General features: G+C 37.4%; 1 protein-coding gene and 1 long non-coding RNA gene across 8 annotated transcripts in view; one reads left to right on the forward strand and one right to left on the reverse strand.

Moving 5' to 3' along the window:
* Positions 1-12,383, reverse strand: part of fchsd2 (FCH and double SH3 domains 2) — a 186,517-nt gene extending 174,134 nt beyond the window's left edge. For all 7 annotated transcript variants that reach the window (XR_012394170.1, XR_012394169.1, XR_012394167.1 and 4 more), the window contains exon 1: positions 12,204-12,383. Coding sequence is in view for 2 of the 7 variants with exons in the window: in XM_073930164.1 (XP_073786265.1) it covers positions 12,204-12,224 (21 nt within the window). In the remaining 5 variants the exon portion in view is untranslated. The remainder of the gene's footprint in view (positions 1-12,203) is intronic.
* The window catches only part of LOC141378793 (uncharacterized), a 359,890-nt gene that overhangs the window by 91,808 nt on the left and 253,082 nt on the right, over positions 1-15,000 (forward strand). The gene's annotated exons all lie outside the window — the stretch shown is intronic.

Here is a 15,000-nt window from a genome sequence, read left to right on the forward strand (position 1 = left end):
ACATGATTTAAGGAACTGCCTATTTTCTTTTTAATATTAGAAAACTTAACAGACAGCAGAAATGTTGAGGCGTCGTGCTGCATATATGAGCGTCATCTTCACTGTGTGGATATTTATAACAAAACGGAGCCGATAACAACTGTCTCCTTTCAATTTCAGTGAAAATACGAAACGCACCCTCTCTTTTGCTGAATATCAGTTTTAATAATCGATAATTATAAAAGTATAACATACAATAAGTTTATACATTGTAGGAAATAAAGGCAAGCGATCAGTCAATGTACCTGAATTAATCATTAACTTATCTTTGCGCTTAACCAAAACATGTTACCCGTGAACAAGTAACTTAATAGATTCCAATGACCAAAGTCAGGGAATTGGCATATGTCGTTAGATAAAGACAACAACATGAATGAAATATCACGTTTAGCAAATATAGTGAGATTAGATCCAGCGGGAGATGCTTGATGAGCAGTCCGACAAGCAGAGCACTCATCTGGGTAGAAATGCTGGAGCGCTTGCCCGAGAGTGTCTGTGTGGTCACGTGATGTGCGTTTTCAACGTTTTGGTGTGGACGGAGAGCAGTTCAGAAACGCTGGGTAAAACGCGAGTGTGGACGCGGATCGTTTTCATTCTACAACGCCGTTTTAAAACTAAAACGCACTAGTGTAAACGGGGCCTCAGTTACCGTGGTAACTGATGTAAAAAATGTTTACAGTGTGTTTGGTTTATTAAAGCTTTAAGGTTTTATACATAAATTAATTTTATTTAAGATACTGTAGTTGTTTTTCTAATCTGACAACTTCATTTAAACAAATGGCAGCAGTGTTAAAAAGGTTTTAAATAAATGGCCCATTTCCACTAAGCAGTACGGTTCGGTTTGGTACGCTTTTCTGGCCGTTTCTACTGTCAAAAGGCGTACCGAACCAAACCGAACCGTACCACTTTTTTTGGCACCCTTTTGAAAGGGTACCAAACACAAGAAAGTGTACCAAAAGGTGGAGCTAGACTGAACGCTATTGGTTTACAGAGATACGTCATTCACTTACGCAACAAACCAAAAAGAGCCGCCATGTTTAAAATACATAACTGAGAGATTACAGCGTATATATTAAAGAGCCATGGTTGACCCGGGCTCAAACAAATCTTGTCGTCGTCTTGATGAACAGCCACAATGCCAAGAAGAGCAGATTTACCCTGTGCCTCGTAGTTTTTCACGAGCCAGTCTGAAGTGCGAGCGGTTTCGCTTTCTTGCTTGCATTCGCCGTATGTCTATATCTGAAATAACAAACTTCTTGAGCTGATGATAATAACGCGCGCTTGATTATTGACATGCTTTTGAAACCTGATCCTGTCAGACACTGACCAACATGAGAGTGAAGCGCGAAAAAACAAAGGAGAAGCCGGAAAAAAGGAGCACATTATTTTTTTAGCAAACGTGAACAAACGGCCATGTTTAACTATTATTATCAGCTTTTGGACTAATATATTACGAACTATTACGAATGATGGAGTTACTCTCCAACAGAGGCTACATGTGCTGCTGAAGATTACAGACACAGATGAAAGGTTTACACTGACTTTGGGCTATATTGTGTGTGTTTTTGAACCCAAATAAGGACTAAATGTCTGCTGTGTGTAGTTTTGCAGTAGTTGGTAACATATCAGAGACTATAAGGGGTCTGTATGTGTTCGTATGTTCATTTATTTGTTCATTTATTTTATATAATTAGACGTTACAGTAGTCTTTTTTGCACTGTCATTGATCTGCAGTTATAATCAACTCATGTTCATAGAAAAGTTAGTAATGCACATTTATACAGAAGTATTTATGTGTGTAAAGCATCTGTTTTGTGAGAAGTGCTTCTCATATGATATCTAAATGACCTGTATAGCTTTACTGTAGACATCTTCTCGAGCGAAAATGACGTCGACTGAAACCGTCATACACCACGCCCACCAAAAGGGTACCCTTTGTAGTGGAAATGCAAGCCTGATAAAGGTGACCCGTACCGACCCGAACCGTACCGTACTGTACCAAACAGTGGAAACAAGCCAAAACAGTAGCATACTTTGTGATTATGTTTGGTCTTTCTTTGGGTTCTTTGTTAAAACCATCACATCAAACCTGTCACGCTTTTATGAAATATTAGTAAAATCACAGTTAAAGAACGTAAAAGCCTTTGAATGCTTTGTTTAGACACATGTAGTTGCTGTTTGTTAATTAAGCAATGCTTCAGTGTTTCATCTTAGTGCCAAAAATAAAATGTGGAAAATTAAAGTGGAAAAATGACTGATTAAATTGGGGATGCACTGATTTTTTGGCCGCTGGAAATTATTGGCTAAAAATGGCAAAAAAAATAGCCCTAAAAATTATTGCTGTGTGACACTGTCACTGACCCTGTGTACCAGAGGCAGTATATTAAAAAGGTACTTCATGGATGACAGCTTCTATACTTTTGTTTCTGATTTTTAAAAAATATTTTTCCAAATGGTGTTTAACAGAGCAAGGAAATTTTCACAGTATGTCTGATAATATTTTATCCTCTGGAGAAAGTCTTTTTTGTTTTATTACGACTAGAATATAAACAGTTTTTAACTCTTTAAATAACATTTTAAGGTCAATATTATTAGCCCCTTTAAGCAATATTTGCTTTTTCAATTGTTTACAGAACAAATCACTGATATACAATAACTTGCCTTATTACCCTAACTTTAACCTAATTAACCTAGTTAAGCCTTTAAATGTTACTTTAATTTGAATACTAGTATCTTGAAGAATATATAGTAAAATATTATGAGCTGTCATCATGGCAAAGATAAAAGAAATCAGTTATTAGTAATGAGTTATTAAAACTATTATGTTTAGAAATGAGGTGAAAAAATATGCTCTCTGTTAAACAGAAATTGGCGGGAAAACATACAGGGGGCGAATAATTCTGACTTCAACTGAGTAAAATGAAATGGGCAGGTTTGTCTACAGGAAGCTGCAAGCATAATGTTTTGAGGTCAGCAGTAAAAGGTTACAGCTTCATTTATAACCTTTAACAGCTCACATCCTCAAGTATATAAAAGGGTGGAATGATATCGAACACTTCAATTATGAATCAATATAGATTAAATCAATAAATGGCTTTGTGCTGGAATGACTATGCCGGTGCGACTGTCCGGAAATCTATAAAGAAATCTTCTTGATTACAGGAAATACGGCATTGATAACAATAGTTGTACCTAAATGAAATGCTCTTATGTGATGGCCCATGCATACCGCCAAAACATATATTCTATTGTAATTTTATTGTCATTCAGATGGGCAAAGGGCTAGTTTACACATAAAATATAACAATACCATCATAGTTTACCTAACCTTAATTGGTTTTAAAGTTTTATGAATTTCTTTTTACTCACAAAACAAGACATTTTGAAGAGTACTTTAAAGCAGCATCCACTGAAATACATAGTAGAAAAAATATTTTAAAAAATAAAATAAAACTAAACACAATGGAGGTAAATGGTTGTTTTTTCCCACATAATTCTTCAGTATATTTTCCTTTGTGTTCAAGAGAATAAAGAAACTCATAGGTTTTGGACAAGTGGACGGAGAGTAAATAATGACATAATTTCTGTCATGACCACTCGTTGGATTTAGTTTGATAATGAATATGTACACGCACCGGCCACTTTATTAGGTACACCTTACTAGTACTGGGCTGGACCCCTTTTTGCCTTCAGAACTGCCTTAATCCTTTGTGGCATAGATTCAACAAAGGTACTGGAAATAATCCTCAGAGATTTTGCTTCATATTGACATGATGGCATCACGCAGTTGATGCAGATTTGTTGGCAGCACATCTATGATGTGAATCTCCTGTTTCACCACATCCCAAAGGTGCTCTATTGGATTGACTTCTGGTGACTGTGGAGGCCATTTGAATACAGTCAATTCAGTGTCGTGTTCAAGAAACCAGTCTGAGATGATTCGCGCTTTATGACATGGTGTGTTATCCTGCTAGATGAAGCCATCAGAAGATGTATACTGTGGTCATAAAAGGGATGGACATGGTCAGCAACAATACTAAGGTAGGTTGTGGCGTTGACACAATGCTCAATTCTGACCTACCATCCGAATGTGGCAGCAGAAATGGAGACTCAGAGGACTTTACATAGCGGACTTGAAGCCAATGGAAGTCTTTAATTCACTCTTGGAAAAGTGTAGATGGTGGATTAACATTAAGCACATGATCACTGGTAAGATGTGTCATTATTTATAACTTTAGATGTCATGGTTTCTAAAACAAAATCTGTCTGTTATCTTCATTCTCATCCTCAGCGCTTTACAATGCTTCGCGGTAGTAGCTCTCGGTCATCCCAAGCCAGAAGGCACTGAGTGATTGACAGCTGATATTAACCAATCATTCGCGTTCAGTGCTAGAGCAGTGGTGGGCCAATAAGAAGAGCGTGAAGGCGGGGCAAGCATTACGGACTTGGCTTTTACTGCAGCAAGTCGACATGACAACTGTTTTAAACCATTCCTGAGCGCTGCGTTTTGCGTTCCAAGTGCAGACAAAGAGCTTAGAGATGCATTCTGCGTGAATGTCTGCCGAATCCGCGCATGTGGTGAACATTTTGCTGTAAAAACTGGTCGCACACAACAATTTTAAGCACCCAAAATGCTGCCAAATATATTTTAAGGTCGCATAGATAAAATTTCGGGCGCATATGCGACCAAAATGGTCGCAATTTCGAGCCCTGCTTATAGTTTGCTTTGTGTTCAACAGACGAGAGAGAAAAATATATCACAGGTTTGGAACAAGTGGAGGTTGAGTAAAAAAATACCAGAATTTACATTTTTGGGTGAACTACCGCTTTAAAATATAAAAAAGTACAGGCTAGACATTGCTCTGCTACCTTATTCTCAGGCTACTCATCCCTACCTAAGCTACAGGTATGGGAAGAGTTACTGCAACTAAATCCGCAAAACAAATCCCAAATTTCTAAAATCTATGGGTGCATTTTGAGCTTGGATGATGGTTCGCTTACTAAAATTAAAAAATCTTGGGAAAATGAATTGGGAATATGTTTTGAGGAAGAATGGTGGCTTGGTGCGCTGCAGAGAATACGTTCTAGTACAATTTGTGCTCGGCTTAGTCTGATACAATTCAAAGTCTTTCACAGAGTCCATTTCTCAAAAACCAGGCTATCTGAAATTTTTCCCAATATCGATGACAAGTGTGACAGATGTCATGCACCAAGTTGTAATATGAGTCATATGTTCTTTATGTGCCCTCTATTACAGAATTATTGGATTAGTTATTTTACAATTATGTCCAAGGTGTTGCAGGTAAATATAGACCCATCCCCTGATGTTGCCATTTTTGGGGTTCCAAAGATTTGGTCCCAATTCAATTCTAAACAGCTTGATGTTTTGGCCTTTACCTCACTAATAGCCAGGCGTCGTATACTACTTCACTGGAAATCAAATAAGCCTCCAACTACATCCCAATGGCTTGTAGATACCATGCATTTTCTTAAGTTGGAAAAGGTTAGATGCTCTGGGAAAACTCATTTCTTTAAAAAGTGGCAATGTTTTATAACTTACTTTAACTCTCTTAAGGTATTGCCTTCCATTTAATAGATGCAATCTCCTGAGTTCCATCCTTTTTAATTTATTTCGTATTAATTAATTTTTTTTGTTTTATCTAATACCATTTTATACCGTTTAATTATAAATATTTACTTTCAACATTGACAATGCATCTGAATATTTGATTGTGATATTTGGTTGTAATTCTCTGTACACTTAATACTCGTTTCCATTTTTCTTTTTCTCTAATATTATTATCATTATTATTATTAATAATAATATTTATCTTTTTTATTATATATATTTTTGTTATTATTATTATTTTTTATTCTCTTTTGTAAAAAAGAAAAAAAAGAAAAAGATAATAATATGTAACTATCTGTACTGATGTAATGTTTGTTTTTTCACAATAAACAATTTAAACATAAAATATAAAAAAGTGTAAAGATTTACTGTCATTAACCTATCAGGAAACATTTTCAAGTAGTTATAATTAAAAATGCAACCTTCGGGCTGAGAGTGAGTAAAGAGCCTTTAAGAACTGGCAACCGAACACCTTACAAATTAGGGCTGCACGATATTGGAAAAACGTGATATAGCGATAATATTTTTGCAATAAACATTGCGATATGAATACAGTTTCACAAGACGAGACAAAATGCTTTTTTTTTTCTTCATTAGAAATGTTAAAAAAAATTAAGAGTTTTTCCTTAAAACAAGCACAATTGTGGGGTGAGTAAAATAATCTTGTTTTTGCTTTAAAATGTAGATATTTGGACTAGAATCAAATTGTTTTGCAATTTGCATAAATCATATAGATTCTATGTAAATACAGTAATTAATGCACATACTAAACACTAAAATGATCATTTGTGGAGCCCTACTAATGGTCAACAAACCTACAAAACACCCACAACTACCTGAGATTCAGTATCTAATAAAAGGTGAGTTACTAGCTCCACAACAGGCCAAGAAAAACTCAATAAGACCAGAACAATGAGCACGGTCAATGGTTGTTTTTTCCAATATTCTTCATTTTATTTTCATTTGTGTTCAACAGAAGAGAGAAAGAAAGAGAGAGAAAAAATACCACAGGTTTGAAACAAGTGGAGGGTGAGTAAATAATGACAGAATTTCCTTTTAAATTCAATTCAATTCAATTCATCTTTATTGTCAGTGCCAATGGTGTAGTGCACCAATCTCATTCCTAGAGGTCCGGTGCCCTGCAGGTTTTATCTCCAACTTGCCTTAACACACCTGCCTTGATGTTTCAAGTATACCTTATAAGATCTTGATTAGCTTGTTTAGGTGTTTAATTAGGGTTGAAGCTAAAATCTGCAGGACACCGGCCCTCCAGGAACAAGTTTGGTGATCCCTGGTGTAGTGGAAAGTGCACTGACACATGCACTCCGGTGTTTACCCGAGTTCGATTTCCACCTCGAGGTCCTATGCTGATCCTTCCCCTCTCTCTGCTTCCCACACTTTCCTGTCAATTCTCTCTACTGTCCTGTCAAATAAAAGTGAAAACGGCTAAAAAAAATAACAACAACAAATAAAAAAATCATCTTTATTTCTATAGTGCTTTTTACGATGTAAAAACCAGGTGAATTGTCCCTTTAAAAATGTAAAGAAAATTGGGAAGATTTGCTGTTGCTAAGAAATCAGGATATCAACCTTTTTATGATATTTTCCAAGATGTTTACTTTAGCTGAAACTGTAGGCTTGAGGCTAAGAGTAAGTAAAACTGTAGCACACTATCATTGTTGGATGATCTATACCTTTAAGAACTGGCAACCAAAGGCCCTACACAGGATCAACAAACCCTACAAAACACCTACAACTACCTGAGATTCAGAACTTAATAAAGTTAACTCAATAAGACCAGACTGATGAGCTCTGTCAATGAGTTTTTTTCCAATATTCTTCATTATATTTTCAGTTGTGTTCAACATGGGAAAGAAAAAGAGAGAGAGAGAAAAAAAAACAGGTTTGGAACAAGAGGAGGGTGAGTAAATAATGTCAGAATTTCCCTTTCTTTTAAATTCAATTCAAATAAATTCATCTTTATTTCTATAGTGCTTTTTACAATGTAAAAACTAGCAAAAACTGGAAGAAATTAGGCTATCAAACTTTTAAAAATGTTTCCAAGATGTTTATTTTAGCTGAAATTGCAATTTAGGAGCTACAACCTGGTGTATACTTCTGCGTCAAGTGACCGGCGTAACCCACGGCGCATGCAACGGGCGTAGCCGTGCATTTATATTTCTGCGCACTCTCTCTGTTGGTCTGCATTAACACTTCCAAAACGCTAGTGGGCAGTGAGGTGTTTATGTTCCTCTGTGTCGAGTTTCTTCGCTGGTGCTTTGTTTTTTCTTAACGCTTCCTGAATGTACGAGTGGCTCAAACTCGCGTATTTTAAGGCGGGAAAAGGCGGACATGCAACAACTTTAACTATGTGGCAAACACAAAACAAAACTTTCCATCCGGAGCTCCTTCACGGGACTCCACACTTGTAAACAATCGCTCCATCTGGCTCGCGTGGCTCTCGGTGCCGCCCAGACTTGTCAGCGCTACAAAGTCGACCAATCACAGAGCTTGCTCTACGCGTCGTTGTGATATGTAGTTAATTTTTTGATAGGTTCACATCAGGCGAAGGGCTATGCGTCAACGCGAAGGCTACGCAGTAGCATACGTGCACGCTTGACACAGATGTATAAATCAGCCTTAAGAGTGAGTAAAACAGTAGCAAACTGTCATTATTGCATGAACTATGCCTTAAAGAACAGGCAACCGAAGGCCCAACAAATGATCATCAAACCCTACAAAACATCTACAACTACCTGAGATTCAGAACTTAATAAAAGGTGAGATACTAGCTCCACGACTGGCCAACAAAAAAAAAAACCAATGGGACCAGACCAATGAGCACAGTCAATGGTTGTTTTTTCCAATATTCCTCATTTTATTTTTATTTGTGTTTAACAGAAGAGAGAAAGAAAGAGAGAGAAAAAACAGGTTTGGTTTGGAACAAGTGGAGGGTGAGTAAATAAGGACAGAATTTCCTTTTATTTTTAAATTAAATTTAAATCTTTATTGTCATAGTGCTTTTTGCCATGTAAAAACTGGAAGAAATCAGGCTATCAAACGTTTTGACATTAGTCAGATGTTTATTTTAGCTGAAACTGTAGCCTCTGGGGCTAAGAGTGAGTAAAACAGTAGCAAACTTTTATTATTTAATGAACTATGCCTTTAAGAACTGCCAACCAAAGGCCCTACACAAGATCAACAAACCCTACAAAGCACCTACAACTACCTGAGATTCAGTACTTTATAAAAGGTGAGTTACTAGCTCCACAAAAGGCCAAGCAAAAACCCAATGGGACCAGACCAATGAGCCCGGGCAGGTTGACAAATATCTGGGGAGGAACTGTTAATTACAACAGAAGTTCTCCACTTGCCAGGTGAGGAGATAATTGGTTCTGTAACAACTCCCTAAAGGTTAAAGCCAAAGAGGATGGAAAATAACCCAGATCTCCTCGGTGGTCCAACCCCAACACACTGAGATAAAGTTGTCTATATATTAACACATTCAGACTTTCTCCTTAATAATATGATTTCAGAAAAGTATTCCAAGTAGAGAAATCTTATTAGCAGCCAATGACTATCAAAGTAAAGTCAATTAAATGGTGCTGATGTTGTTTTGAAGTCGTACTTGCATGTGATTTCAGACCAAATATTCAAGGTACCATGGTAAAAAATGTAACATTAAAAATGTGCAATTATAAAAACCAACTTTACCTCAATCCCCAACACCATCAGCAGGCCACAATGTTACAGTCTGCAGCAAAAACACACACACGCCACGATAGCCGGCTCTCATCAACACTTTGAGCAGTACTCTAAAAAACTTTGAGTTATTTATTTAACCCAATAGTTGAGTTAAACATATTTGGTGCTTTGTTGGGTTATTTTTAACCTTTATTAGGTTATTTATTAATAATCATAATACTAATAATGTCATATACAGTACAGATACTTAATAAATAATCTACTATAAGGTTAAAGCATTAACGTTTGCTTTGTTTTTTGTTTTCACAAGCTTTGGAAACGTAACATAAATTCCACTTTTAAGTAATGGGTCACCTACAGCTTTCGTCATGAGGCTGTGTTCAAAATGACATCAATGTTCTCAATGTGCACTGCGAAGGGAGCGCAAATGTAAACATGAAGATCGCTAAAACTGAAAAATGTCAGAATGTTCTAAATGAATAGGTCATAGGGGGGATAAGAAGAAATAGCACACAGCCAGGAACTGTCTCTAACTACAGCTCCAGAGGTGTAGTTGCAAGCATACAAGTTTGTGACGCAGTTTACGAATGTTCGTTGGAACACGGATTTGGGAAATGCCAAATCAACAAGCTATGTTTGAAACGATGTAATTCGTGACCTTAGTTGGCTAACAATGGTTTTGGGAAACGCACCCCAGTTGGGTTAAATATTTGGTGATTTGTTGGGTTATTTTTAAGCTGCATTTGGTTATTTATTTAATAACTCAAAAAATTCAAATTAATTTAAAAATTTTAATTTCAACAGTCAACTGATTTAACTGACACAGAACAGCTGTATTAATATACAAACGCACGTTTCATAGTCAATTTATTCATTCGTTCATTTTTTTCCCCGCCTCAGTCCCTTTATTAATCTGGGGTCGCCACAGCGGAATGGACCGCCAACTTATCCAGCTCTTATCCAGCCCTTCCAGCCGCAACCCATCTCTGGGAAACATCCACACACACTCATTCACACACATACATACACTATTTAGCCACCCCAATTCACCTGTACCACAAGTCTTTGGACTGTGGGGGTAAACCGGAGTACCCGCAGGAAACCCACGCAAACGCAGGGAGACCATGTAAACTCCACACAGAAACGTCGAGGCTCGAAACAGCAACCTTCTTGCTGTGAGGCGACAGCACTACCTACTGTGCCCCTGCGTCGCCTAGTCAATTTATTATATGGATTAAAAGAGTCTACCTCCTGTGTTCATCTGTACTGTGTTATTAAATAAATAACAAAGTAAAGGTTTAAAAATAACCCAACAAAGCACCAAATATTGAACTCAACTAGATGAGTTATTAATAAATAATCTAAAAAAGGTTAAAAAATAACCCAACAAACACCAAATGTGTTTAACTCAACTATTGGGTTAAATAAATAACTAACTATTTTTTTGGGTGGAAAGATACACATATTTGGGATATTTGGCAGTCATCCTTACCTTTTAGAACCCAGCGGAGACATTTATTTATTTACACAGCCATAATTATAAAATTAATTAATAGTAGTACTCCTATAGTAATACCAGAATGGAAAAAATAACAATTAACCCATAATTGGGAAGGGAAGGAGCTATAATAACATATAATAACTATATATATATATATATATATATATATATATATATATATATATATATATATATATATATATGGGGTATTCTAAACCCAACTATTTTAATAGAGTACAGGTGAGACATTATTATTATTATTACTCCGAGATGGAGGAAACACTCACAGCAGCAGCATTTGCGTCAGAGCAAAACACAACAGCACAAATTCCAGACATTTATAGTGGGAAGGCTTGGAGACAGACACTGTTGTGTTAAAATAGGGATCAGATATATGATGCAAAAGAGACACTACATGACATCTTTGTACATCCTCTAGTATTTAACCTCTGATCTATACACTATAGCATATTGTATGTTTATCAATGAAATAAAAGCATCAGCAGTGTGTCAAAACGAGTATTGCATGCATCTCTACGTAATATTATCAAATATAGCAGGGAAATAGCAGGGTTTATTTAGGGGGAAACCTGTGCTACATGCTATCAGCCTTCCTGCTCTTCACTAGACAAAGCAATTGCAAAAAAGTAAGACGTCACCTTTAAGGATTTCACACTCTGATGCAATGCTTTGAGGATTAAAATACCAAAATGTGCGCGGAATGATTAGAATATGATGAGTGTGTGTGTTTTTGTGTGTGTGGTAATTTCACATTCCTCCATACAGCCGCCTGTGGGACATGAGTTTGAAACCCAACACCCCTGCTGTCACCTCTGAGAGAAAGACAGGAACACATCTTTCCCTAGGATATATGATTTTATCATCAACGTACTTGACATATGCACACATTAAATCGAGATCTGCAACACAATGTCAGACTTTAAGGTTATAATGACGAGCATCGATCCGTTAATTTGACAAAAGCATGGTGACTGGGTTTAATCTGAGAGGAAAACACACACACACACACACACAACACACAAGACGACTCTCGTAGCTGCATGGTTTAACCGTTATCTGAGAGCAAATCAGGCTAAAAACACACTCTAGTGTAAACCAGGCGGATTTCAGCATCGCAAACGGAGCTTTGAAAACAACAATAAAACACAACTGCTCGAGAAAAGTCCTGATGCATTGTTTCCGCTGCAAAATACAAACCCGCACATTGTTTCAAAACAAACCGCGGCTTTGACACAAAGTTGCAACGACATAACAATGTACATTCTTATAAGAAATACACACATTGTTACAAAACGACGATTTTCTTACCTTTCTTGGCGGAGGCTGCATGTTTGAACATTGGCACAAATGAAGTAAAATCCCAAAGAAATGATTCCCAGCGCGATCGGGGTGGATGACTGAGAAAACGGGGATCACACTGGCGTTCGGCTCTGGATTCAGACGGCCATGATGAAGCAGGTCCAGTCAGGCAGACGCTCAACAAACACTGCGGATCAGGGGAGAAAGTAATAAAAGAGAGAATATGCCTCCAAAGAACAGCCTCGAAGCGTGAAATCCAGTCCAACAGCGCCGCGGAACGGACAAGCGTAACCCCGCTGCACGATATCTACTACGACGAGGGTTTAGCTCATTAATATTAATTACGTAACGGGACGTTCGCTCACTGTGCTTTCCTGATTGGCTAAAGCGCGTGCGCTTGTAACGGTCAGATGGTTATTTGAATATTAAGAAGATAAGATGATTGGACAGTTCGAGAATGCGCCAACGTTGATGGAAGAGCTATTAATATTCATGATCTACGCCTTGGCCGTAGTAAAGTTATTCATCCAAATAATGAAAACAAATTAAATTAGGATTTATTCTGACAAGAGTTGCAAATTTAATTAGAGACTCTAAAATATATACTAAAAATATTAAATTACAGTGACATGGTGGCTCGGTGGTCACCTCACAGCAAGAAGGTCGCTGGTTTGAGTCCCAGCTGGGTTATTTCTGTGTGGAGTTTGCATGTTCTCCCCGTGTTGGCGTGGGTTTCCTCTGCTTGCCCCACAGTACAAACACATGCGCTATAGGGGAATTGATAAACTAAATTGGATGTAGTGTATGAGTGTGTGTGAATGAGTGTGTATGGATGCTTCCCAGTACTGGGTTGCAGCTGCAAGGGCATCTGCTTTGTAAAACATATGCTGGATAAGTTGGTGGTTCATTCCGCTGTAGTGACCCTTAATGAATAAAGGGACTAAGCCAAAAAAGAAAATGAATGAATGAATCTTAAATTATTAGACTCTTTTAAAAAGGCTGTGTTGTTTCAACCTAGGACTTAAATATTGACAAAAACAATTCTGGGTTAATTTTTAAGCTAAATTAATAGACCAAATTTAAGCCAGTTTTTGGGTTTGTTCATATTTCACCCATATTTGGATTGGAATAACCAAGTATTTGAATGAAAAAAAAAACTAATAGTCAAGAAATTCATTCATTCGTTTTCTTTTCGGCTTAGTCCCTTCATTAATCAGGGGTCACCACAGCAGAAATAAGTCATTTAAACGGATTTAATATACATATAAGTCAATAATATACACAGAAGGTATATTAAATAATGGTGAAATGTCTGTTTTAATGTTTCAAATGACTTAGAAAAGCACAGTAATGGGTTTAATTTTTCAAATTCAATTCATCTTTATTTCTATAGCGCTTTTACAATGTAGATTGTGTCAAAGCAGCTTCACATAGAAGTTCTAGTAAATTGAAGCAGTGTCAGTCCAGTTTTCAGTGTTAAAGTTCACCTCAGTGTGCTTTAATTTTTACTGCTGTGAGCCCTAACACTGAAAAGCAAATCCATCAATTTGAAGCTCCACAAGTCCCAAACCAAGCAAGCCAGTTGCGACAGTGGTGAGGAACAAACTTTACTGATTGACAAAAATCGAAGGAAAAAACACCTTGAGAGAAACCAAGCTCAGTTAGGAACCACCATTTCTTCTCTGACCAACCTTCTTTTGCAGAGCTGCAGTCTAGGCACTGATGGCTGGAGAACACTGGACGTCCATCCTGCACAAGCTGCGGGTGTGAGTAGGTCACGGCGGGTGTTCAGTCTCATGTTTCTCCACCCCATTTGACAGATATATTTATGCAAACCGAAAAACCATACTTATTCCTACTATATTTTATTCTATTATTAAAATGGCTGACATTTTTTCCTGTTTGTTTATGCTTTTGAATTGCACTTTTAACCTTGGAAAGTTAGACAAAGTTGACTTCTAGTTGATCATTTGGAAAAGTGGCAGAAGGTCGATCTGTTGAGCTGCATCCCAATCATCACAAATACTGCAGAAGACCTACTTGAGCCAGCATGGAACCAAGATTCTCACAGAAATCAGTCAAGTTTGGTAAAGGAAAAATCATGGTTTGGGGTTACATTCAGCATGGGGGCGTGCGAGAGATCTGCAGAGTGGATGATCAACATCAACAGCCTGAGGAATCAAGACATTTGTGCAGCCCATTACATTACAAACCACAGGAGAGACAGATTCTCCAGCAGGATAGCGCTCCTTCTCATACTTCAGCCTCCACATCAAAGCTCCTGAAAGCAAAGAAGCTCAAGGTTCTCCAGGATTGGCCAGCCCAGTCACCAGACATGAACATTATTGAGCATGTCTGGGGTTAAGATGAAGGAGGAGGCATTGAAGATGAATCCAAAGAGTCTTGATGAACTCTGGGAGTCCTGCAGGAACGCTTTCTTCGCCATTCCAGATGACTTTATTAATCAGTGATTTGAGTCATTGCAGAGATGTATGGATGCAGTCCTCCAAGCTCATGATGGAGCCACACACAATTTTCATTCATGACTTTATACTCTATACTGGACATTATTTCTGCTCAGTGACAAGACTTTTGTCTAAGCAAAGTCAGAGCTTACTGTCCTGATGAAATAATTAAAAATCAAGTCATGATCTTATTTTATTTTGGTAAAATAAGTGTAATCTAGAGGCCTTTGCCTTTCATATAAGCCACTTCTGATACCAAATAATCAACTAGAAGTCAAGTTATTATTTGCTGTTCCTAAAACTTGGATAGACGACAAGACTTTTGTCAGGAAGTGTAGTTA

Source organism: Danio rerio, chromosome 18 (assembly GCF_049306965.1).
Source record: "Danio rerio strain Tuebingen ecotype United States chromosome 18, GRCz12tu, whole genome shotgun sequence".
NCBI lineage: Eukaryota > Metazoa > Chordata > Actinopteri > Cypriniformes > Danionidae > Danio > Danio rerio.